General features: G+C 36.6%; 1 protein-coding gene across 3 annotated transcripts; it reads right to left on the reverse strand.

The window, feature by feature from the left end:
- Positions 1 to 4,342: 4,342 nt before the first annotated feature.
- LOC587600 (E3 ubiquitin-protein ligase AMFR) lies at positions 4,343 to 21,925 on the reverse strand. Of its 3 annotated transcripts, none has more exons than XM_030975652.1 (16): positions 21,800 to 21,925; positions 18,778 to 19,205; positions 17,903 to 18,240; positions 16,915 to 17,007; positions 14,893 to 15,057; positions 14,235 to 14,387; positions 13,246 to 13,286; positions 12,278 to 12,410; positions 9,986 to 10,119; positions 8,705 to 8,815; positions 8,121 to 8,335; positions 7,644 to 7,744; positions 6,596 to 6,709; positions 5,796 to 6,040; positions 5,321 to 5,470; positions 4,343 to 5,024 (listed from the first exon to the last, which is right to left on the reverse strand). In XM_030975652.1, exons 2-16 carry the CDS (start codon positions 19,022 to 19,024, stop codon positions 4,727 to 4,729), a joined length of 2,538 nt encoding a protein of 845 aa, XP_030831512.1. In that variant the 5' UTR covers positions 19,025 to 19,205; positions 21,800 to 21,925; the 3' UTR covers positions 4,343 to 4,726. The 3 variants fall into 3 exon arrangements, with proteins under 3 accessions (XP_030831512.1, XP_030831514.1, XP_030831513.1); XM_030975654.1 differs by having other exon boundaries at positions 21,774 to 21,919; XM_030975653.1 differs by lacking the exon at positions 21,800 to 21,925 and adding an exon at positions 21,467 to 21,539.
- Between the last annotated feature and the right edge of the window lie 5,871 nt (positions 21,926 to 27,796).

Raw genomic sequence — 27,796 nt, forward strand, 5'->3', positions numbered from 1 at the left:
GATATATTGCTCTCCAGATAGTCGTGAAAATACTACACCAATGGGGGAAAGAAAAAAAAAAGATGAAACTTATAAAAATTGCTCTCTTATGGAGTAGGTGAATAAATTACACAATCACACTGCAAAATGAATTCACACATGAAGAAAACAAATATCAGGGATATAATGCTTCTTTAATTCACTCCATTTAAATATTTTCTCTTTGCATTGAACACAATGATGAAATAAAAGAAGATATGACTGAGGGGAGCAGGAAAACAAATAATGTAGGTTATCAAAAATTATATATTTTTCAGAATGTGTTAAACAAATTGTCACAAGATTATCACTATGAACATGACTGACAAAGAAAGCGGACAAAATATACAGTTCCTCAGGTACACAAAGGAACATCCCTTCACTGCTATTATGAAAAATGTGTAGAACAGGTGTCGCATGCATATTCACCTTTTTGCATAATAGCAGTGAAGGGATGTTCCTTTGTCTACCCGAGGAACTGTATATTTTGTCCGCTTTCTTTGTCCGTCATATTCATAGTGTATGTTATATATTAAACTACTAGATATAATGCTATCTCTTTTTTTATACTCTTTCATATTTACACACATAACTACTAGCTTTTTCAAAGCCAAATTCGGAAAGGAAAAAAAAATCCATTAGAATACAGGAAATGGGCATCAATGAGAATCTCTGAAATTGAAAATTCACAGCATTGAAATTCAATGAAAAGCAATAAGATTGCATGATACAATTCAGTCATAAATACAAAAACAACCAAACGATGTCACTATGAATATGACTGACAAAGAAAGCGGACAAAATATACAGTTCCTCAGGTAGACAAAGGAACATCCCTTCACTGCTATTATGTAAACATGTGTAGAACAGGTGTCGCATATTCACCTTTTTACATAATAGCAGTGAAGGGGTGTTCCTTTGTCTACCTGAGGAACTGTATATTTTGTCCACTTTCTATGTCCGTCATATTCATAGTGTGTACACTGTGTTTTTAAAGGTAGAATAACCATGTAAGTCTGCATTTTGGTGAATTCATTACTTGACACATGTCCTTGTTCTGCACTCAAGCATTCCAAACAAAATTGTTTAGAAACCCTTCAATATAAACAAAATATCTAGAAATTAATAAATGATACAGCAACAAATTAAAGCCATGACCAGTCCTATTAAAAGCTAAATGTATGTTGATCCATAACACAAATGAATACAGTATGTATGATCATACACAAAAGTCAAATAATGTACACCTATTTTATTCATATTCATATCATGACTGCTATCCCTTACAAAGCACCTTATATTGATGCATACTAGATACGTATTTGTATTCAATGTTACCCATATCCTTGTAATTAATGACACCATGTGTAGTCTACTCACTCAATATAGTTTGTGTATAATTTTTTTTTCTTTTACATAAATTCATAACACATTATACATTTTTATGTTCTTATGCAAACGTTTATTTGCGAGTGTGTAAGTGAAAACACACTGCCATAGGGTACAGGTTTAGTCTTAAGTGGAAAATGAACAATAATTTTGCAAGTTCATGTTTATACTCTTTTTACGGAATGCAGCACATTTCCCTATTAAATGAACACTCTACAAAACATTGATAAATGTTATAGACAAAGCATCTATAACATAAAAACAGAAATCAATATAATTAGCCACAAACTCAAACAGAAACAAAAGGTAGCAAAGAATAAAGCATTGTAATGTGATGCCGTTTTTACTAATGATACTGCTTATATTCCTCAACCTATTATATATTCAAAATGGTGCTTCTTATATACATGTACATAATCTTGGAAACATATGAACAATGAACATACTGTATTATAGAAATGTACTGGTAAGTGCACAAGCAAAATGAGAAAACAGAGTAAATTTGAATCGAAATAAAAGTTCAATATCTTACAAATAGCCATGATACATTTTATGTATAAGCATTATGAGCATTTTAATATATTGCGATGATTACACGAGGTTCCAAAAATGGACCCTAACTACAGAAAATACTATGTAAAATATAAGTTCACATCCTTAGAAATTACAGATATGATAAGCCTCCAACTCAGCCAGTCAATAGTACATACAGGTAAATGTCATTCCAAAATAAAAGAAAAATCTCTGATTTCCATAAAAACTTAAAAATATAAAGTTTTTAAGTCTCCCAAAATTGTTTAAACTTTAAACTAATAACTAATTTCATCCAGCTAAAAAAAAAATGGGCATAAAATTATTTGTTGTTCATAGATTCAATCCATAAATTTATAAATAATGTACAAGTCAACTCATCAAAACAGCTTTCACCTGTATTTTTACAATACTGGCATACTCAAAGCAGAGACACTAGTCACTGTATGAAATAACATAGGGTTGACTTTCATGCATCATTCATTATCAGGCTAACAACCTTTCATTTATACATGTACAAAGTGTCTGAATATAGGTGTCATCGCCTTGAGATGAACCTAAAGGGATAGTTGAGTTCTGTTTTCAGACCGCAAATGCCTTCAAAGTGCATGGTTATTGCTCTTATTCTTATCTATGACATTTCTAGTGCCCTTTTAGAATCTAAAATTGCTATGAAGGTAATTTTAGACCCCAAAATGTGTGAAATTTAGCCAATACGAGCATACCAATTCAGCTCCACTTTAAAAAAAACATGGTGACTGTTAATTAATTATTTAATTAAAAATAACAATACATGGGCCGGCTGGTTGTGCAACATGAAAATGCCACTAAAATCTAAAAGGTGCTATTTCGTTTTTTCAACGTTTTTTTCAAATTTTTCGAAATACCAGTATCTAATTTTTGTGTTGGTACACAAGTATTAGAAATCGTTATATTTCAGCCGTCTCTGAACCGATTTTGATCAAACAAAGATGATTTTGTCATTTAAATATTATGTTCTTTCAAATTTGACACTCAGTTTTTCATTATCTCACAAAAAAAATAATTTGTGTAGCGCCCTCTGCAACAGAACTCAACTATTAACTTCAGTTTACACACATTAAGAGTTCTGACTACCGTATTTGCCGCACTGATACCATAGCTTGCAGTTTTCTCTTATGTATACATTGAAATGGATTGAAAATGGCGACTTCGCATGCTGGACGCTTTGCGGCAGCTCCGTTAAACGGGCCATTCTTTTACTTTTGCAATGCATTGGCACGAACTTAGATCAAGATCTATCGGCAGATGTTGTTTTTGGAAGTTTATTTTTTCGTCTTCATGTCAACAATGCAAGATAAAATTGTCGGTAAGATGTGTGGAAATGTCCTGTATCATAGTAGTATATTTATTGTACCGTTCGTAGTCCCATATGTGCAAATTCGTGCTGGTTTTGACTTACTTTTTTTTTTTTTTTACTCTTTCGCGGTAAAGGCCGCACCCAAACTCTTTGATATTTTCTCTTCCAAAAATAGTGCGGCCTTTACGCCGGCAAATACGGTAGATTGACAGTCTGCTACAGACAACATTTAGTTATGGCATAATAACCTATGTGTTACTTGCATCAGCTTTATGCAGAGGTACCTCTAAATCTTTTGTTTAATGCAATGATACGTAATGCACGACTCAAATATCCATACATGTACCTAATGTGGTAAAAAAGCTTTAACCCTACAATTATACAACATGCAAGTTTGCATGTGTAATATCCTATGCTGCACATCTATATGCAGAATGTTGCACGTCTCTGACTTTATAAATTACTCTAGATGCGATTAAATATTCAGTAAGTCAGTTGAATCAGGAGCCGAGTCCTGCATACTTATTGCTGCATTCTTCCAACTGGATCAATGATTTTCCAATAAATGTAAACAAATATTACTTCACATGTCATATAATCTTACTTGCTTCATATAGACAAAGCTTTGCCTGGTAAAGTACACATATTTTCAAAGTGTATACCATTTCTCGTCTGATAGCCGATAATATCTCTTCCAAGTCCATACAAAAATCATTCAGCTTAAAGATAAACTTTAGTACTGGTAATGCGATTGCATTGTGAAAGAAAAGGTGTGGCAAGGATCAGAAACAGTTGATCATGTAGCATGTAAGTATTGGTGTGCACTGCAAGGTTCTGGAGTCATCAAAATCATAATAAATTTGACCGAGTCTTGGTAAAGTAACAAGCACTCACATAGAAAGCTATATATGGGACAACACACATGGTGTCGGGGCTAGTACTACCTTGATTTCTTTGTCTTTCTATGCTCATTACTCAGCCAGTATACATTTTCTTCCAAAATTGTTTGGCACATGTCATTTATTTGTAATCTTGAACATTCAGTGTAAGTTTCGTTTGATTCTGTGAGAATTATTTTTTTTTTTTACCAGTACTGGAGTTTATCTTTAATTCAGCTTTCAACTGCTATCATAGCATTACCGGTAAACAGACTATCTTTGTTGTATTTTACCATCTGAGCCACGAGAAAGAATTTGTATCTGTATTTCCATGGACCATGTAATTTGAAAACTTAAAGCTCACTTTGTACAAAGTTGGTACCTTAAATTCATTGCAGGAACTGTGAAATCAACCAATAGAGTCGTTTCAGACCTGTATTAATCACAACATGATGGCGAATAAGTATACATATGGAACCTTCTGGCAATATCCGATGTCACGCAGGCAAAAAAAGTTCAATTGTGCAATAATCCCCAAATGACTCATGAGCTAGTCCAGCCAGCCAGCCACTCATATGGGTCTCTGCTGTTGCTGCAGTCTACGAAGGGCTGCCTCCAATGCAGCTGCCCTAACCCTCTGCCTCTCATTACCAGCTGCGTTACTCCCTGAAGCACGGAAAAACAGAAGTGAATGGTTAGCGGATGGGTGGAGTACAGAGGTTGAATCTGGAGCATGCCTCGTTGCTGATGTCTCCTGGCTTGCTGCTGATGGTGGGGCAGAATACGTCGATGACGTTGATGGTTGTGAATGGGATGTTCCCTGCTGAGTCTCAGCTGAAGATTCCCTCAACTGCTTGTCTTGAAATTTTCTGGAAAAAACGGAAGTTATGGATAATTGTTGAATGGAATTTACATTAAGGGAGTTCTTAAAATATCTCATTAAGGAAAAGTTTTCTAAAAGAATTTCACACACATAAAGAAAGGATATCACCAATCACCACCAACAGTTTGTTACCAACTTCCTCTATTTGTATGTCTTGTTTTCCCTTCTCTATCTCCTTCAGTTTCTGTGTCTCTCTCTCACTCTGTCTCTACAGCTCTTTACCCTCCTGTTTCCCCTTCTCTGTCTGTCTCTCTCTCTCTCTCTAAAGTCTATCTATCTCACCTTCTGGCTAGCTGTAAAAGCTTTTCTTTCCGTTGTCTAAGGATCGTTTCTCTTTCTGAAGATGATTTAGAGAATCGACTAGAATAACTTGGGAAGCCACTACTAAGATCCGACTCAGGTGTTCCTGCTGCGGAATCCAAGTTAGATGCGCTGTTAAAATGGATAATAGAAATAATCATAATAAATCTTTTCATAAATCTTTTTATTCAGATGGTAATATCTAACCAATACTTAACCTTTTTAATTGGTTTTCGACATTTGGACATTATTTTTGATGGTCTTTTGGAAAATGAAGAAAAATTTGAGAAATTCTAAAAATAGATTCTTATGATGTCACAGCTTCATTACTCTACTAAGATTAAACCAGGGTAATAACTACCAAAGCAAGATGGATGTGTATAGAGACATTATAGCATGATGTGATATGTGCTGCATAAGAACAGAATATTGTATGTATAACTATAAGGAAGCCTACCCAGACTCCGGCCTGGTCCAATTAGCAGCGTTATCCTCTGATCCTTCCATTCCTCTGGTGGTGATATCACTAGGACCCTCCTCCTCTTCTCCTCTATGATGCCTAGCCTGTCTGTAGAGTAATCCACCATCCTCATCTACATCTTCTGCTTGGTTAGGTTGGAAGGCTTGGAAGGTTCCTGGAGGCGCTTGGGCTGGTTGGTCTGTAGCCTCTGCATTGTTATCACCAACCATTCCAATCGTTGTCTAGTAAAGGCATTTCAGAGGAAAAATCAAATAATGTTTTCAGTGTTTTTCAAGTTATATTTACAAGAATAGCAATGCAAAATTCCACTAGAAAATGAAATTAAAATGTACCTACATAATTTTTCTGTTTCATAGTCTTTAAAATAAATCACTACTGAATAGCTAAAATCAATATCATGCTCACTTTGATAAACAAAAAAATTGTTCCAGCTCATTGCCTCTTCAAAAATTAAATTAAATGCAATACTGACAATGATTTCCTTATCCAATATCATGCTCACTTTGATAAACAAAAAAATTGTTCCAGTTCATTGCCTCTTCAAAAATTAAATTAAATGCAATACTGACAATGATTTCCTTATGTCCCGTCATGTTGTTAATGTCTATAATAGAACAACTGAACAACGGCACTAATGGATGATTGAATTCTATACAATTACACTGCAACTTATTTTTTATTTTGGGTAACACTGTACATCATATGCTTATCCCATCCTTAAAGATCTGTATATCCAGCACCTAATAATGGGTTTTCTTTTCTTTGAAGGGACTTACCACTCTACCCTCTAGGATATTATCCACTGTCACTTCAATGGATCTTGTCACACGAAGGTCTTCTAAGACTGCTCTTGTAGGTACATTGGGAAACATCTGACTGACTTGCCTGGCCTGGGAAAAGATAGAACACAATAGAAAAGTTATCATCATCATACTGTTAGTTGTAGTAACTGAAAAAAGAGAGACCACTATTATACATCACCTAACTTGAAACATTTTTTTTTTTACCATTTCCATATGGAATTCTGAAATTATTCTGGTAGAATGTCCTATCACATCAAAGAAAAAATGGTGAATAAGGAGAATAAAAATGTAGTATCACAACAATATCAAGTTAACTTTGGAAATCTTCAATCTGCAAGGAAGCTAGACTGCTATTATAGTGATATGTCACGTGTAAAATTGTTCAAAATCTGGACAGTCTCCATCTTGTCCACACAGATTCTACCTAACAAACTTTGAGAGATACTACATAAAGACTAGAGGTGAATTCAATGCAGTTTAAAACAGGTTACAGGATGCAAGCTCAAATTTATATGAAGATGAGTCATGCACAACTCAAGCATCAACAAAGACATTTCAAAACCTCATCGTATGATCCTCACTCGGATTAACATTGGATTACATCCACATATATCATTAAAGATAAAGACCAGTTATGGTCATGCAATTGCATTGTGAAAGAAACGTTGTGGAGTCAATCAGAAACGGTTGATCGTCTAGCATATAAGTATTGGTGTGTACTGCAAGATTCTGGAATCATCAAAATGATAAGAAATTTAGCCCAGTCTTGGTAAAAATACAAGCACTATACACAGAAAGATGTATATGGGACTATGCGACACGTGCGCGATATCTATCCGGTCCAAATAGATATAATAAAATACCAAATATATCAATTAGTAGGCGGTTTCTGGTCAAAATTTGTATCATCACGTATTAGTCAAAACATATTATTTCAAATGATAGGTAATAAGAGCTTCGATTTCATTTTTTGAGAGGGGGGCGTTTCCAAAACTAGTCGTTACCTTTAAGTTTGACTTACCATATTATCGAGCTGTGAGGTATGAGCTGCTTGAGGACCTACTACATGTGCATGGGTCACTTCCACTGAGAAACTAGGAAGCCAGCTGAATATACGCGATCCTGCAAAGGGTAACGGAAACATCTACAGATTGAATTTTCTCACTCTCTAATGTTCTGGTAGGCAACAGGTTAGTTTTAATTGGCTGAAGAGACATTTTACTTTCAATACAATACCACCAAGATGGAAACTCATTCAAAGATCATCACTTAGCAGGTTCTTGAGTCATCAGATGGATGGTCAAGCTAAAGCGTGATCATTATACATAATCATTATTTCGTGCCATCACACAACTTTTTTCCTGTCATGTGTAATTTTGAGTGCATTGTCACAGGGCCCATTCAGGCTCTTTATAATGTATACGTCATGGAGCATGTCATGATATTCCATGGCTAGGTTTTAACCAACATTATTTACCAACAAGAGACCTCTACTCACCATCAAAATGAAAGAAGTGATTTCTGTGTGGTTGGTTAGGTCTAGCCTCTCCTCCTCCCATCATAGCTGCAGCTGGATTAGGTCTGGCACCATGCCCCCCTGCTCGAGTAGGACCCCTCCCTGCGGTGGGACGGGATGGGGTAGATTGGATGGTCAGAGACTGACGACAGGTAGGACAAGATGTCTCATGCTCCAACCAGGAACGCAGACATGCACTGATCAGAGACAAAGAGAGAAATAAGAATTTATAATATTTGAAGGTGAACCACCTCCCACTATTTACTTAAATTGCAAATTCTTCACTTTCACAATTTCAACGCTTTACCCGATACATAGAATTCTTGTTGCCATATGATGATATCTATGACTCCAAAACTTAAGCACAGTGTCTTCTTTTCATAATATTTCTATGAAATAACTCATAATTGTGGCACATGTTCCCCATTCCAAATGATCATCTGATTATATTACTAAGTTCTTAACTACAGGTAATAAAACATTATAGTAAATTCCACAACTTAAGTTTTTTTTTTAAATGAAAGTACACACATTCAACAAAGATGTTGAATTGATTGATAACTTACTCATGGAAGAGATGATTACATGGAAGCTTCCTAGCTCCTTTCAGTTCTTCCCAACAGATAGCACAGTCATCATTATTTGCTACAAGCTCTTCTTCAGTAGCTCGGGGAAACCTATGGAATGTGAACAAAAGGAATCAAGTCACCAGACACTAATTCAATAAAATAACCAAAATTAATTTCCAAAAGGACCATCAAGCACTGGAGGGATCAGTGCAATCTATACCTACCGTATTTGCCGGCGTAAAGGCCGCACCCCCGCATAGGCCGCACCCCCGATTTTGACATTTAAAAAAAAAAAAAAAAAAAAAAAAAAAAAAAAAAAAAAAAAAAAAAAAAAAAAAAAAAAAAAAAAAAAAAAAAAATCGTTTTTTTTTTGGTTGTTGTTGTTGTTGTTTTGCTGCCGAAAACCCACGCGTGGAAGGACCTTCATTTAACATCGAGGTGCAGTTAAAGGCGCTGATTTGTGCTTGTAAACTTGTCACAAATAATAGTAACAAATTTTAGTGTTGTTGTAGTTTCCGAGTGGTGAGTCAACACACTGATTACTGAGCTGGGAGACATTGCCAGGCATAGCGCCATAAATCGAAACTAAAAAAAAAAAAAAAAAAAAAAAAAAAAAAAAAAAAAAAAAAAATTACTCTTTCGCCGCATAGGCCGCACCCCGACTTTTTGATATTTTCTCTTCCAAAAATACTGCGGCCTATACGCCGGCAAATACGGTATTGGTTTAAGCAAAGATGGGTGCATGGAGCAGGATACTGTAAAACACAAGGTTCATTGACTTTTTACATTTTTTGCCACAAGAACAGTTGACACTACCAGTTAACAAAAGTTAATTCTAAGTTTGTTTTTTTAAATATATAATAATTTGATGTGAATTTAATTACAAGTGCCTCTGGAAGATTACAAAGGAACAAGATGCATTGGGAGGGGAAGAGGTAGAAAAGAAGTAATTAACAGGAAAAAACTGGGTATCAACCCATGAAAAGGTTATAAAGCATTCTACAGTTAAAATATGAAGAAAATTGATGAATGATATACCGGAAGAACTTTGTTGGCTTCAATAGTATTGCTCATCCATTAGTTTCAATTTTTGTTATTGATCCAATAACATTTTTACATTCAACATAAACATAATACAAATATACAGACATTTATATCCATGGATGTAACAACAATAGATCAGAGAAGAAATCAAATGGATCTATACTCTATAGCATACATAGAATAGAAAACATTAGCGATCGTTAAAATACCCCATTATACTGACTGCTCACTCACCTTGCTTCCATATTAGCAACCACCCTTCTGTAGTTCCTATGTCTCTGGACTCTACGTTGGATCTCATAGTAGAGATGTCTCAGCTGCATACAGATCAACAGGCTCGCCATACTCAGGAATACATTCACCCATAACTATCAACAAATCAATAGACAAAATATTTCAAACCTGTAATTTCTCAGGCGGTGTTTATCAGGCATGAGATGTGTTACTTCTACCACCAGGCAACCACGCCCCCCCCCCCCCAAAAAAAAACTAGATGGAATTCGACTGCGCGCAGTCGAAAATGATGCCTCCGTTATAGAGCAATTTTACAAACCAAAACAGAAAAAAAAATTGAATTCACGTTCAATGGTAATCCATTGACAGGTTCTCAGAATATTGTGATTACAAGCAATTTCTCATATACATATATGACCCTTTGATCTTTGACCTCATGACCATAAAATCTACTCAGTTCATTGGCTCTGCAAGATGTTCCGAGTTAAATAGTAATCCATCTGTCAGTTCTAATGAGAATGCGTTCACAAGCTATTTTTGCATACATAATGGGCCCATGACCTTTGACCTTATGAACCAAGAATCTACTTAGTTCATTGGCTCTGCAAGTAACAAACATGACCTAATTTTGGCATGAATCCATCAATCGGTTCTTGAGATAACGCGATCACAAGCTGTTTTTGCATTCATAATGTGCGCTGTGGCCTTTGACCTTTGACCTACGTGCTCCAAAATCTAATCAGATTGTCTTCCTATGGTGATACACACTATCATTAAGTTTGAAGTTTTTACATCTCCAGTGGTTCTTGAGATATCATGATAACAATCTCAATGTATGGAATTTCATAAGTTGACCTCTGTGACCCTTGACCTTTGACCTACGTGCTCCAAAATCTAATCAGATTGTTTTCCTATAGTGATACACACTATCACTAAGTTTGAAGTTTAAATCTCCAGTGGTTCTTGAGATATCATGATAACAATCTCAATGTATGGAATTTCATAAGTTGACCTCTGTGACCCTTGACCTTTGACATACGTGCTCCAAAATCTAATCAGATTGTTTTCCTATAGTGATACACACTATCACTAAGTTTGAAGTTTAAATCTCCAGTGGTTCTTGAGATATCATGATAACAATCTCAATGTATGGAATTTCATAAGTTGACCTCTGTGACCCTTGACCTTTGACATACGTGCTCCAAAATCTAATCAGATCGTCTTCCTATGGTGATACATACTATCCTTAAGTTTGAAGTTTAAATCTCAAATGGTTCTTGAGATATCGCGCTAACAAACTCAATACAAGGAATTTCATAAGTTGACCTCTGTGACCTGTGACCTTTGACCTACGTACTCCAAAATCTAATCAGATCGTCTTCCTATGGTGATAAATACTATTCCCGAGTCTTAAGTTTAAATCTTAAATGGTTCTTGAGATATTGTGATAACGGTCAAACGGGACGGACGTACGGACGGACGTACGGACGGACGGACGTACGGACGGACGGACGGACGGACGTACGGACGGACAACCCGAAAACATGATGCCTCCGGCACCACCTTCGGTGGCGGAGGCATAAAAAATGAAGAAGTAATCATCCAAGAATTGAAAATTAAAAATCTAATCAACTCCATTGTTTTTATATGAAAATCATAACAGAATCAGGCTTTGAATAGCAAGATGCAATATTTCACCTTTTTTGTTATTGGATTCCAGCAAAATTTTGAAGGCACGCACATATAAATGTTCTCAAGGAACAAGCTCGACATTTACAAAATTTAAAGGGATAATTGAGTTCTGTTGCAGAGGGCGCTACACAAAATAATTTTTTTTGTGAGATAATGAACAGCTGAGAGTCAAATTTGAAAGAAAATAATATTTAAATTACAAAATCATCTTTGTTTGATCAAAATCGCTGAATTGGTATGATCGTATTGGCTAAATTTCACACATTTTGGGGTCAGAAATTTCCTTCATAGCAATTTTAGGTTCTAAAAGGGCACTATAAATGTCATAACTAAGAATAAGAGCAATATCCATGCACTTTGAAGGCATTTGCGGTCTGAAAACAGAACTCAACTATCCCTTTAAGAGCGCAGATAAGTCCCATCAATCACAGAGATGAAATAATAGAGAAAATCAAGAAATAATGGAATAACAAAACACCCGTTCTTTTTTGCTGATAAACATCTTCTTGAAACAATAGTTTTCACGCATCACCATTATCAGTTGACATGGAATTTATCACTCAAAATAATAGAAATTAATTTTAGTAAAGGTAAACTCACCAGCATGTGGAGATGGTGCACAAAATCGAGTGTAAGGGTGAAAAGTTCCAGGACCAGCTCTGTGTGGTAAATAAGACTCCCTCTGTTCTCCCAGACTCCCTCATGATGTAGGTCATACAAGTGGATAGCATACCTACACAAGAACACAGAAACAGAATGAAAGGGTACTACAGTCAAACCTGCTTTAATGACCACCTGTCTACAACAAGAACATTTTTTGTTTCCCTTGAAAATGGTTTCTCATTGAAACATGTACTAAAGGAACCCGTCTATGAAAACCACCTGTCTACAAAGACTACTTTTTGTGTTTCCCTTGGGTGGTCGCTATAGACAGGTTTGACTGTATATGCTTTCCTGCCATAAAGGATATCCATAAAGAATTAATACAACTTAAAGGTTGTATCTTGAAAGAATTTGAAGAAAACACAAACGAGATGTAGTATGCTTATATCTGGAGGATTACATGTTGTTTCAAAATTCTGATTTTCACATCACTATTTGGGGAAGGGGAATGGTTAACAATCAACCTGACATCTTCAAATGGAATTATCACTATACATATTAATCAATTCTTAATTGACATTGATGTCTCAAACAATGCATTATTTCTATATCTTACAATTCTATTGAGGACTTTCAATCTACTTTACACATATTCTACACAAAGAAGAAATTAAATTCCCTGCATATATGTATAATCACTTCTCTGATGGAAAAAAAGAAAAAGAGAGAAAAAAAAAGAGACTGCCCTTTAAGTTAAATTGCTCGAACATTACAAAGAAAAAATTAGATCAGTTAGTGATGATTGTATACATGAGCATCACATGTGACCACATCACAGACACAAAACCATTGACACAGTACAGGAAATAGATACAAAATGACAACGTGAGGACAATTAAAAGGCAGAAGGTACATCTTGCTGGTAAGACAGGAAGATACAGCTGATTGAAATCAAGTGTACTTACCTTGCGAGCACGAAGATAGCACGAATGCTCACCAGAATGCACTGAAATGTGGAGAGGGAAAAAAAGTATACAATAATGTAAGCTATTGGGCCTATGATAAATTGATATAATATTCCCAAATACTGTACATAACAAATTAGATAATTGATTCTGAATTCTCATATGAAATACTGAGTAGTCTCTCAAAATGTAGTACTTTGTTGAAACATATTCACATGCATGGTACATAAAACCAACCTAGATGGAAACCAAGCCAGTCCAGTCATAACTGCCCAAATAAAGCCTATCTTTACCCATTATAATATCCAAAGATTCACGAATACTGGATACATACTCTTGAATATCAGGGAATCCTTATTACTTCATGATGCAGAAGTGTATTGCATAGTGCATACTACACATTACGGTATATAATAGGAAGTATTTTTCTCAAAAGGGGAAACACTAGCTTTTATGAGGCACCTCCACAACATTTAGAGCCATCATTCTCATATGAACAATTTACATGTAGGACCTCTCCATGGGTAAAGGATTTATGGATACAAAAATGGTATTTGTACCATGTGCTTATTTATAAACTGGCCTACTAATTCATTTCTTAGGCATCATATGCAATTTGGAAATTGTAAATAATAAATATCAGGTATCCCCTATTTACCAAAAGCACCTAACTAAATATATTTCATACATGAATTCTGTATCACAGTATAAAGATGTGTAAATTCAGGTAACAATTACATTTTTCACCTTTCACAATCCCTCAATTAAAGCCCCACTGCACTACTTATAGCTTCTTACGCCCTCTATATAGCAAACAATGCCTAATCGGTGTCTATTGGTCCCCCATGATCCCCTTTTTGTTATGTTTATTGAGAGCTGATTTGATGAGATAACCACCTGTCAGTGGCCTTGCAGGGTGGTCTAACCCCCCCCCCCTGGCCAAACTAGTACAGACAGGCTTTAAAGGAAATGTTCTATTTTATTGTCACCTCTGCCAGCATAAAGAAGAGGAGATTCCAGTCCAACTCATAACAGAGATAGAAGCTACCGGCCATGAGTGCACAGGTCACAGTCAAGATGAGACACAGTAGACTGATTACAAGACTGTGTGTCTTGCTGGACGTCGTCGGAGAGAAGGCAAGCTGTGGGGTGAAAAAAGAATGAAGAGAAGGTTATCAAACATGAAGCCTGCAAATGTAAAGAGAGAGAGAAAGAAACAAAGAAAGAAACAAAGAAAGAGAGAGAGAGAGAGAGAGAGAGAGAGCAGGAGAAAGGAGAATACAGACAGACATACAAAGAAAGGGGGGAGGTGATTCAGACAGATTAGAAGTAGAAATCATAGGAATATAAAGCACTGCTTCAACTCTAGTAGAGTCAATTTATGCAAGAGGTCAGTAAAGTGTGTGTACAGGGTGCACTCTTAAAAAAAAATGGCTAATTTTTTAAAAATTAATTCCATGAAAAAAACAAAGTTTTCATGAACACTGTAGAAAAATGTACACAAATGTTTTAGTTAATTTATAATCAAGCATTTCCATTCATATCAGACCATATAAGCTGGTAGATAAACTCTAACTGCAAGAAATATTGGATCAGCTACATGTATGAACTCATATCTTAGAAAATATAAAGAGGTTATGTACTCACATATTCAAATCTGTCCTTGGACAGTTGAGCAAAGCCATGAAGGAAGGCTAGAATAGCAAACCATCCAACCCAGAGAACCAACTCCTCTAGTGTCTGAACATTGAGTACGCCAAAGACCACGATGAGCTTGTAGAAAGAGAAGTTCCACAGCTTGTCACGAAGATGCTAGCAGGAAATATACAATAATTATTGTAACAGAGAGATGGAATAGATAGAGGCAAACATATAGGAAAATACATGGACTGTATAGATTCAGATATTCTAATACCGGTATACTATGGTGGAAATAACAAGAATACATGTACATTGTTGATTGTTTATGAAGCCCTATATGAACCTTGGTCAATACCAACTCACTCTGTTGTTGATCCACACTACATGTACATGTACATTTATCGAGTGTCAACTCAGGTATCAATCTTTTCATCCGGTTTGAATTATTATAATAAGTAATTCTTTAAGTAACTTAGTTAATGAAATCATGTCATCACTGTATCGATGTCTCATCTTTAAGTTTAAAGTTGATTCATTTCTTTTCCTGACTTCGAGTGCTTCATAAATTAATGAACCATATCAGCCCAGGTTTGATTCAGACCATTTCAAAATAAAAATCAGGCCACTGAATTATGAGGTACTATCTTTAAATTATTTACTTCATCAAGAATAATTTTGTAAATTTCCATTTTCCAACAATTGTTTCTTATCTGATCTCAAAATACCCATCTAGCTTTTTTTTATCTAATGACTTCAATTTGTTTTGGTATTTAAAACAAAGAAGGAAATCCACACAAGCAAAAACACAAATTCTGATTGACAGATATCAACAATACTAGTAAGGTAAAAAATAATCATGAAAAATCAGTGGTATGTTTTCAGGTCGTGAAACAGTTACATGTCTATTAATGAGTGTACTGGATTCATGAATCATTTTACAGCATTTCAAGTTATAAAAAAACAAGTAAAAAAAACAACAACAACAAAATAAAACAACAACAACATGTTTTTGATGTTGCATTACCGGTATATATAATGTAAAGAGAGGATTTCAATAAAGCAGTACTTGTAAATATGAAGGTACAGTACATGTTCAATATCATATTATTGATTGTGGGGTCAAAGTCTCCATTATGTTCAATACACAAACAGCATGTATTCTGACACAGGTATAATGACTTCCACTGTATCAAGCAAACAAACCAGTACCAGGTAGAAGGCATGATCTGTTAATGTTACACCATGAAGGTCACTGTATTCACATGTATTTGTCTACAGTCTAACTATTAAATCCTTGAGTTTCAAAAGAGGTTTGCTGTTCTCAATGTTGTACATTGTCATGTAGTTGGTTTATGAGTGCAAAAAAAGCCTGATTGACCTTGAATACAAAATAACATTTCTGTTTGTGTATACACTGCACATACATCAAATGCACTCATCCATATACATGCACAATGTACACATACCGGTATTTGGAAAGTCATAACAAGTATCTATCGATTTGAATTCCCAAAGTCAGAAATAACATTAACTCCTTATGATATCTTTGTTTATCCAACGGAAGAATGATTTGAACATTGAATTTGATGAACTATTGGTCTATTGTCATCGTGCTCATAATCATTCCAAGGGCACACGCTGTAACACAACTAGAAAGAGGTCCAATTTCTGTCTATTTCATATTTTCAGAAAATTTATTAAGGAACAAGTAGCCTGAAAGTTGTAGCTGTCATAATGATAAATGATTAGGGAAGGTAAGGTCAGCCTCATGTATTAGCATTCTGTTTTTTTTCTTTTCTACAATCTAGATCCAAGATTTTTCTTGAAGTCTTTAAACATGAGCTAACCCATTTTCTTCTTCTTCTCTTTAACAACATATCTGCATGATCTAGTGAATCTTGATGTACAATAAGTACAACAACCTTGATGTAATGTAGTATATAAACCATAGAGAGCAGACGAAGCAGCACACTTACAAGATACAATATATGGATGTAACATATAAAAAGGTTGAATAAAAGGTCTTACCTGTCTCTCCATGACTCGAAGGTTGCCGAACACAATATACTGGATAGCCTTGCCCAGGAGGATGAGGCAACAAAATGCCATGTTGATTACAACCTGGACAAATCAAAATCAAAGTGGTGAATTAATAGGGCTCATGCACACATGTAAAAACTAATATTTGGACCACCTTCCAAAAACAGTTAGTGGACCCTGATGTATGGAATTTACTTTCACTCCCATACATCAGGTTTGACAAATGAAGGTTCCTGTTTCATAGCAAATATAAAAGCTCTGACATACATGAACCTGTATACAGCATCTACACATTTTAGCAGTGTAAACAGTTCTGGTCCGAGTTAACTCTTAGAATCCATGTGATTATTCATACTTTTGACCATGTACTGTAAACATAAAAATGTTTAAAAAGTTGTTTTGGGTGAAAAGTAAACACCACTACTTGGCGACATCACAAAATTAAAAGCATTCAAGATGCATTATAAAGACCAGTTATGGTCATGCGATTGCATTGTGAAAGAAACGTTGTGGAATCGATCAGAAAGGTTGATCATCTAGCAACATATTGATGTGTACTGCAAGGTTCTGGAATCATCAAAATGATAAGAAATTTGGCCCAGTCTTGGTAAAGTTACAAGCACTGTACACAGAAAGATGTATATGGGACTACGCGACACGTGCGCGACACGTGCGTTATATCTATCAGGTCCAAATAGTTATAATAATTTACCAAATATATTAATTAGTAGGCGGTTTCTCTGCAAAATTTGTATGGTCACGTATTAGTCAAAACATATTCTTTCACATGATTGGTAATAAGAGCTTCCGTTCAATTTTTTGAGAGGGGGGCATTTCCAAAACTGGCCTTTACCTTCAAGCTTGGCACCACAAAAAGATAAAAAGGTAAAGTGTAATCATGTCCACATTTTCGTTACAAGCAAGCTTAAAGTAACATTTTGAAAAGTGAGAAACATGCCATATTTGCATTACTTACAACCACAGAGAGGGAGTCTTGTAGCATGAGTTTCATCATCTTGACCATGTCACTATCATCAGGATGGATACCAAAGTCAAATGACAAGCTACGGAAGATCTCTTCTTCAATTTGCTCTGGACTAGGCATAACACCTTCCTGATCATGAATCCTTTGCATGCCTTCACCGCCATCTAGAGGAGAGACAGGGTCTGGACCAGGACCTGGTTTTGATCCTGAGAGGTATCCATCGTAAGGACTCGTCGCTGGAGACGATGCAGGGGTTCCTTCGGGAGTCTGGTCTCCACGAGATCCCAGTGAATAGGTGTTATATGAATCCAACTCTCCAGGTTTAATACCTATGAAAGATACATTTACATGATTTATACATCATACAGAATTTGAAATAGCCACTCTGGACAATTGAATACCTCAGAAACTCTCAATCTAAGAAGTATTGTTTTTGTTGAAAACTTTGAAAAAGAGTTAAAAGGATATAAAATGATAAAGAACTCATTTGAAATTAATATTTATTTACAAATTCATTTATGAAGGGACAGAAGAGAAAATGCTAGCATCAAAGTTTCATTTCCTTTTTTCCATAAAATTCAAAATAAAAAACAGCTTTATCTAACTATCTCATATTTTAAAATCTTATAGGAGTCTACTATGAAAAATTACTTCCCCATAACCGTATAAGTCCCCAGTTTTTACACTCCTTCGAGGCTAACTATATTCTCTGAATTTGTTGCCGTACTTTCAATAGTTATAATTCATAAAATCATTGAAAGAAAATGACACAAGTAGGACGATTATAACTGGAAACATATCAAATGATACATGTAAGCTGAGAGAAAAATACAAGAACGAAATAACAAGATGAAACAGCATCTCACCTAGAAGCTTCTCCAGTCCGTCATTAGAACTTTCCCCCTTATCTGGTTCGCCAGTGATCGGGTTGATCAGAGACTCCTGAACAGAACTTAAACCCTCATGACCTTTCTCAGTGCCAGCCTGCATGGTCTCTAGTAAGGACAGTCCTTCTCTGGCTTGTAGAACAGACCAAGCTAGGAACAGAAAGCTGATGGCCACATAGGTCTGGAGAGGGGGCATGGGAAGCTGCCCTGCTGTAGTAGTAGGCATTCTTGATTATGATGATGCCGTTTCCTTGATGAGATTAATTTCAAATTTCTGGTTTCTTGTACATGGATCTTATTGGATCTCTCCTTTTTGTGGAACAAAAACAGTTTTTAGGCTTTCACGTTTTGTGCACCATAAAGAATGAAGACGCAGCATAAAAAATGAAGACACCCAGATAAACAGTCTGAAATAGATATGGGGAAAGAAAAAAAATTGTACATGTCACATGTGTTGTAATTTCATCTCCTGAAAATTCCAACATTTGATTAATTATAGTAACTACTTTCCCACAACGGTTTAGCAAGCCCTTTTGTTTCCGGGTCTCATGTACACAGTAGAAACATGCTGAATGTAACTCCAGGGAGCTCTACTGCCTAAGCTCCAGAGCCTGCATACGCAAACGATTCAAACAGCATGTTTGGTCAGATTTTTTTGAAATGTAAAGAAGTAGTATTACTTATAATTTTGACTTACATTGTTTTTCGACTCCTTTGAGCATCCGTTCAACCACTTGAAATTATAATTTGAAGAAGTCTTTGATGGGTAAAAGGGTGATTCCTCATCCTTACCCAATTCATCCCAACATGGCGGCAAAAAAGTATGCATGCGCAGTAGTGGCTGCGCATGCGTACTTTTTCATCGCCATTTTGATTTGACGATATACATCCTGTAAAATATGGGATGAAATGGGGTAGGTATGACGAGGTATCACCCTTTTTTCCATCAAAGATTTTTCAAGTTATAATTTCAAGTGATTGAATGGATGCCCAGAGGAGTCAAAAAACATTGTAACTGTGTAGCCCAAGTCAAAATTGTAATTACTACTTCTTCACATTTCAAAAAATGTGACCCAACCTGCTGTTTGAATCGTTTTCCTATGCGGAGCTCCCTGGAGTTAGCTGAATGTCTGCTTGACAGACACTGCACTCACGCATCTTTTTATCATTACATCATTAGGCTTAGCAGTGTAGCACTAGAGTAGTACTATAGTTAGTAGCACTGCCACTGACTGTCACTGTCAGTAGCGAGTTTTCGCAACCGGCGACGCGGCCTTCTAAGTTCTACAACACTAATCTTCGCAGGGGGTCGCACATGTAGCGTCCAAATCTACGACGGTATTCAGCTGTATTAGCATCGGGAGTTGAGCTAGTACAGGGTAGCGAGTTCATTTAAATACCCTGTACAAAGGGCCGTAGTCAGCACCTGCATCGCCGTGCAAAAACTTGCTAGTCACTAGGTCTAGACTAGTGTTAGGGTGTCTGATCGCGCACCCGATGTTGTGTGCTAAAATTCTTCCCATAGAGATTACACGCATCCCTATGCAGCCTACGTGCATTGCGCGACCATGCAAAAAAAGTCAATTTTTTTTTTTCAAATCGAGATTCAAACCTTTATCAGTTGTGATCCTGAAGGTGATAATCAATGAATGAGGTGTCATATGAAAGAGCAGGTGAATTCCAATATTTCCAAAGGGGCGTAGCCCCCGAAATTCTAAAAATATCTTGGTCAAAACAGCAATTTAAACATTGTGTCCTGGCTAACTCTGAGGTTTGTCACTTTTGAGATATGACGCCCCGATCGATAAGTAGTCCCAGTCCTAAGGAACAATTCTATGTGATTATATTTTCGCTAGCCCCCAGGGATCACAACTGATAACAGTTTAAAAATACCCTTCTCGCTATTTGGTGGATCAGCTAATTAGGAGGCGTGCGCTCCGCTCAGTCCAAACCATGGTTACATCGCGTAACATCTCCGCGCACGAACGAAACCCCAAATTCAATTACACATTATAGTGACTGAAATTATGGTTGGCAATTCCCTCGATAAACCCGGAAGTGAATACACGTTATAGTCAATGGCAATATCGCGGAGACAACGTGCGTTGTCTCCGCGATATTGCCATTGACTATAACGTGCATTCACTTCCGGGTTTATTGTGCGACGAACGCCAACCATACTAGTCAATCGCACATGTCGCGGAGACAGCGTAGCTCAAGCTGCAAGTCGCGGATTGGCTTAGCAGCATGCGTACGATATGCATACGCTTGCATATCGCGCGATACAGCTGTTTGGCTAAATTTAGCAAAACAACATCACTCTGCGTGGACGTCTTTTTCGTCGATTTTGACCAAAATGATATGAATATACCAGCGTGTTGGAGGGGCTGTAACTTTTGATAGAAACATCGGGGAGACTTGAAATTTGAAATGTATTATTCTGATAACATTTTTTATTCAAATATCAAACAAAAATGGTGAAAAACGATCCCAAATTGAAAATTGAAAAATCGTTCAGACACCCTACTAGTGTCAGTCTGTCAGTGTCACACTCACAAGTGTGATTGACTGAATCAGACCAATTTAAATGATCTAATCTTTGAAGCCTAAAGTAAATGCTAAAGCCAGGGTCATCATTTTCTACAAACGTTATTCGCTAACAAAATACCATATTGCACTGCACTTCCTTTTGACTTTAAGTTTTAGTTTTACAGTTCCAGCTCCAGCTCCAGATCCAGATCCAGACCAGATTTATGGCTCAAAGTCATAGCATCATGCAACTTGCGCTTGCTTGCGAATTACGCCGTGTAATTGTAAACAGTGAGTGGAGTGCAAGTGCGAGTTGTGTTGACTTTTGTTGTGTCAAAAACTAGCAGATCTGTCTAGCCCTAGCGGTAGTAGCAGTACCATGCATGCATTTATCAACAGATTATGGAAGCCAAGATTATTAAGGAAATTAAGAAGCAATCTCGTACCACATTTTCCACAGACATTTACTTACGTCGATACAGATTATGCTGAAAATCTTGATAACGTAGACATTGGTAGGCGTAAGTACACGTAGTCTAGACTGAACAACGAAATTGCACAATTATGTGCATGCATAGCATGTAAACAAGTCGTTCCAAACCCTTGTTAATATAACTCGCCCTTTCTATACTCAATACGCGTATACGGGGAGATCTCGACCACAAAGATAACAACATTCGATTCGATGTTTATTTATTTATTTCTGATATTGATACAGGGTGGTAGAGTCACCGATTTGATTTGGTCGTCTTAAATGATGCCCTGTTTGGTAAGAATAAACCAAAATAACAGCAGCAAAAACAAGATAGTTAAATACATAAGCATATAAACAGGCAAAATACAAGTTAATTCAAGGTATCCTTATGAAATAACTGATCATTCAAGAATTATCCTTGATCATTTACGAGGAATATGTGAATGGAATTTTCAATTCAAATAGAAAATACATTACAAAATGAAGATAAAAACAAAGAATAGATGATGACGTATTCAAAAGAACAATTTTTGTTGCGAAAACGTACATTTTAAAAAATAATATGGAACGGTTAGTTCCAACATCGAATGGTCGGTTTCTAGCTGGTAAAAGTAAAAGGGGCTTATATGATATTCAATTTTATTTTTTGCAAAAGTTCGGGCGAATCCTGATATTCATTAGTCAGAATGTATAGGTCCAGGCGCGGATCCACGGGGGGGGGGGGGGGGGGGGCGGCGATTTTTAAAATTTATTATATACATTTTTTTAGTAAGTGATCATACAACCACCCCCCCCCCCCCCCTCCTCACTGAGCGAAATATTGTTCTGCGCGACTTTTTCATTTTCGGGGTCAAACATCATTATGCTCGGGGGTGGGGGGGGGGGGGGGGTAGTGAGCATAATGATGTTTGACCCCGAAAATGAGAAAGTCGCGCAGAACAATATTTCGCTCAGTGGGGGGGGGGGGGGGGGAGGTGGTTGTATGATCACTTACTAAAAAAATGTATATAATAAAAATTTCAAAATTTCAAAACAAGATGCGATGGCAACAATTTGGTCAAACAGTGTGTGCCTAATTTATAGGATCTTTACAATGATTGTCTTACAGTGAAAGGTATTTAGTTTTGCTGATCAAAAAATGATAGTCGAACTTCTATTTTTAAACATTGAACTGGTTTAGATGCAGCCACATCGTTTACCAATTAATAATATAACAGATTCAAATAAACTTTTAGTGAAATTAGTATTTAAAAATTGCCCATGTTGTGATATGCATGAGTTTGGTGATGAATTCTATTATACGGTATGCCTTTTTTCAGAAAGGAAATTAAGAGAGATATATTTAGGTCGTGAAGTAATAGTTAGCGCCCTCGCACATTTCACTTATTGAATCTATTTTAATATTCCGGTATAGGACAGCTGAAGAAATTAAAACTCTTCTTATAAATAATAATAATGTCATATTTTGCTGGTCTATATAAATCTGAACAATCCGATCATAATTATATGTCACCCATGAAAAGAAATGTTACAACTCGAAGTGGTAGCTGGCCAGCAACCCGACAATGTTTGATCTGTAGTACAGTCTTGATGTAGGTCAATTTTTGTTTGATCGTTTGTTTGTTTGTTCTTTTGCTTATTTTTGTTTTGCCCCTCCAAAGAACGGCAGAATGGTAATCTATAAATTATGGGGTCATTCTTGATGGCTTGGGAGTCGTTATTAAGGAGAGGGCCGGCCCTACTCAAATGGTAGTGACGGTAACGATGGATAAGGGAATAAGGAGGAAGGGATGCACATGCAGGCGCGTACGCAGGGGGGGGGGGGTCGAACCCCCTCAAATTTTTGTCAAGTTGTCAAGTTGGTCCTGATGTGTATAATGCGTAGACCAGGGGTTCTCAAACTTTTTCTTTGACGGTCCAGAAGCGATTTCTATGAAAGCTGTAAGGTCCGAAATGACACTTGTATATACTAAAGATAATGAGGCTTGTTTTTGGTCTATATCTGATCCAAGGAGAATTGTTACAGTTTAAAAAAAAAAACAGAACCGCCAGTGCTTCCACTCGTTTAAATAGAGTTTCCTGAAAAAGAACACCCAATATCCTGGAATTTGAAAGAATTTTCTTAAAACTTTCAAAATGCCTCTTACGTGGATTTCTTATTTGGATGAATCGCTATGACGTTTTAATATAATCAGTTATTGAGTTGGCTTATTTTGCTTTCTAATGGATCCATACAACATGGCAGAGCTTGAGGGGTCTGGCAGAGCCTTTTCAAGAGAGAAATTGTCTTAAGGAGAAGAAAAAAAGGTTATTTCTAAAATGAAATGAAAGGGTTATTGACTTTCAAGAGAGAACATTTTCTATAAGAGAGGAAGAGAGGTTATTTCTAAAATGAAATGAAAGGGCTCTTGTCAAAATAGCCCTTTCATTTCATTTTTTCTCTCGAAATAAACTCTCTTTCTCTCTTATAGACAATTTTATGAGATGGAATCTTCAATCTGAAGCCTTTTTGTGCTCTTTGAAAATGGCACACTGAATGGGGGCAGTGCAATTTAAATTTCAAGGGATGGATTAGAGTTTGTATCGCTCTTGAAAGTCAAATAGCCCTTTCATTTCATTTTAGAAATAAACTCTAATACATTCCTTAATATTTAGATTGCGCCGCCCCTATTGTGTCCTCTTTTTAAAGAGCACAACAGAGCCCTCAGATTAGGCAGCAAGTAGCAAAACAAACCCGTAACACTGGACATAACATTCAATGGGATGATGCCCATATCATTGAGTTTGAAACGCACTTCTGGTCAAGAATGGTAGAAGAAGCATCTGCATAAAAAGGATGAATCCTTCACTGAATAGGGATTCTTGCTATACACTTTTACCTTTGTGTAAATAATAAAAGGTCCACGGGCGTGGTTGTTAGAAGCTTAAACTACATAAAACTCTCTCCAATTTTGCAGGGGAGAGCCTTTGTCGGGAGTCTTTAATAATAAAAGGGATAAATCCTTCACTGAATAGGGATTCTTGCTATATGTTACCTTTCTTCGCTCTCGAGACAGCAGACAGCAAGAAATTTTGTAAATAATTTGCTGTTGCCGGGAGTCTTGCATGGGGCGGAGCCCCAGGAAGTTCTTGAACTTTAAAAAAAATTAGGAAATTCCAAATAGTCGTCATGAGCGATAGAAATTGTAATTTCCTCCTTGAGAGTCACATAACCCCTTTCATTTCATTTTAGAATTTAACCTCTCTTTCTCTCTTAAAGAAAATTTCATATAACTTATGTTTTCGTATTTTTGTACTTTCGTCCGCAGACTACTTAAGCACATGTCGAGCCAACTCAGTCGGAAATGTAATATGTAGGCCTAAGTGTAAAGTTAAGTTTCATGTTCTTCCTTTTTTCTTTCTTTCTTTCTTTCTCTCCCTCTCTCTGTCTCTCTCCTTTTCCTCTATCTTCTTTAAAAAAAAAAAAATTCTTTCTTTTCTTCTCATTTTTCTGTGTGTGACATGCGTTACGCGTACGTCTATCAATGTCTTAATATGGTAGATTTACATTTTTATGTTTCCCTTTGTAGATGCACCTTATATTCCAGAAAGTGCCCTATTTTGATGGTGCCCCCCCCCCCTCATGTATGATCTCGATAAAAAATAACTTTCTCATTAATTCTATTTCCAATATATCTAATACTTGCACTAATCTCCAATTAAAAAAAAAAATCGTCTACTTTCTCTCAAGACAACATAAAGGATTCATTAATGCACGGCTATCACGCGAGTAATCTCTCAATTTCTAACTACTTGCTTTCCTCATCTCCCAGTCTCCCTTGCTTCGATATTCCTCGTTACTTCCTTCCAATTGAACTCCAACTTAATTAATGTTATACACTGTATCTATTCTTCAACTACAGGTAGATGCAAATGTTACTCAAAATCCATTATATAAAATCACACTCAGGATACAGCCAATCGACGAGAATTGCTTCAATCTATATTTTACATGTATCATTAATATATGGTTTTACAATGGCTATGGTGATGAGTTGTCTAGGTAACATGTTGATGTGTTTGTTAAAATGTATTACCATGGTGCACCTTCTTGGTTACAAAACAAAATATGTGTATGTATTAACGTAAGTTCGTGCCTTTACATATCACAGTAGAAATCAATGTTTTATATTGATGCAGAATAATATTAATATTTGGAGATTAGAAACACAAACAGTTTCCATAACCGTTCAAGTGTTTCAAAAAAAAGTTAAGCAAACTTTCTCCTCGATGTAAATTGGAATTTTAAGCGGTTTCATTGGAATTAATCGAGAAATTCCCCTCGCTAGCGTGTAAATAAAAAATACGCCGGCCGGCCATACGTAAATGGCAGTGACGGTAACGACGAATTAGGAGGAAGGGGTGCATACGTGAACTACAAGCGTATTGGGGATGATCATACTATCATTTTAGAGTGTGCAATCTGGGTTGGAATCCAGCATAATATATATATAAAAAAAGAGGTTCACATAAAAGCACTCATGACAAAGCCGCGCCCGGCCCCTACAACCTCATTTTGGATTTTCAGATGATGGGGCGGGTGGCAGGGGTAGGGGGCAAAGTTCGCCCCACTCTTCAAGTACCCCCCCCCCCCAAAGGGCCACTTTTACTTTGTAAAGAAGTGCCCCTTCCCCTTTTTAACTCGGATAAGCGCACATTTCATCAACACATGTGCCCCCTTTCTATCTGATAAGGGCTATTTAGAAAAATGAGGCCCTTCATAAATAAAAAGTGTCCCTTTTCATCTCTGGTAAATGACCATTTTCATATATGAGAAGTTAATTCTTTTCACTTCAGTGCGCTCTTCACTTCCGATAATTGCCCCTATTCAAATCTGAGAGATGCTCGTTTTACTTTGAAAAGTACCCCTTCCCCTCCTGATAAGTACTCTTTTCATCTATGATGGGTGCCCATTTTCACCTTTGCTAACTGCCCTTTAATTTTGAATCGTGCCCCTTTTCCTTTCTATTAAAGGACCTATCCCCTTTTCATAAATGCCTCTTTTCAACTCTGATAAATCAATTTCTGATGGATGCCCCTTTTCCGTCGACAAATGCCCATTTCCCATACTCATAAGTGCCCTATCTCATTTCTGGTGAGTGCCTCCTTTCAGGTGTAAGAAGTGCCCAGTTTGAACCTTTGATAATTACTCTTTGTACCTTGACACATGCTCCTTTTCTTTTCTAATAAGTGTCTTTATCCCTTTCGATATGTGTCCCCTTAACCTCTCATCATCAGGCACGTAGGCACGGGGGGGGGGGGGGGCACGTGCCCCTAACCTGCTCATCATTAGTCTTGCACCTAATTTAAAGCGACTAAGAGTAATTTCCCCTAAAGCTTGCTCGCTCGCTCGCATTTATAGATGATACAATTATATGTCACTTTAAAACAAATGTTTTTTCAGTCTTCCGTGATGCTTATAACCCCATCATGATTTGTTTTTTCCTCTTTATAAGATGTAATTTTTCACTCTGCGACCTCACAGATCTCTTATATTTTATTCTCGCTCGCTTTGCTCGCTCGCAAATGAATATTCAGACAATCACACTCAACCGAAAGTGTGACGCTTAAGCAATAACTTGTATGATATATAAAGGAAAACAAATATTGAAATCGTCCCTGATAATGGGATCACAATGAAAGGGTATATACCAATGTCTAAAAAAATGTATATTTTCGCTTTGAGATTTCGCTTTGTAGGTGCCCTTTTTTGTTGGTGCTTTCCACTTTGGAAATAGCTCCGCCGCCCCTGCTTACGCATTAGCGCCAACGTTAATTTCACGCTTGCGCGCACAGGGGGTATCTCTGTGTGTGTGTGTGTGTGTGTGTGTGGGGGGGGGGGGTTCCTCTCTAGCTCTGAAGCTGATTTTTTTTTTTTCCTAGATTCGTGCGATTCGGTTGATACTTTTAGAGGGAGTCTGAGGGGTGATGTGCCCCCCTCTGAAGCTGACATTT

The sequence above is a fragment of the Strongylocentrotus purpuratus genome, unplaced genomic scaffold, assembly GCF_000002235.5.
Source record: "Strongylocentrotus purpuratus isolate Spur 01 unplaced genomic scaffold, Spur_5.0 spur5_scaffold_8, whole genome shotgun sequence".
Lineage (NCBI taxonomy): Eukaryota > Metazoa > Echinodermata > Echinoidea > Camarodonta > Strongylocentrotidae > Strongylocentrotus > Strongylocentrotus purpuratus.

Coding starts and splice junctions, on each gene's coding strand:
- LOC587600 (XM_030975652.1), bottom strand. CDS start 19,024: ATGCCTACTACTACAGCAGGGCAGCTTCCCATGCCCCCTCTCCAGACC. Junction 13,287..14,234: donor TCTTCTTTATGCTGGCAGAG/GTGACAATAAAA, acceptor TCCACATTTCAG/TGCATTCTGGTGAGCATTCG. Junction 8,336..8,704: donor TGTAATCATCTCTTCCATGA/GTAAGTTATCAA, acceptor GTCTCTGATCAG/TGCATGTCTGCGTTCCTGGT.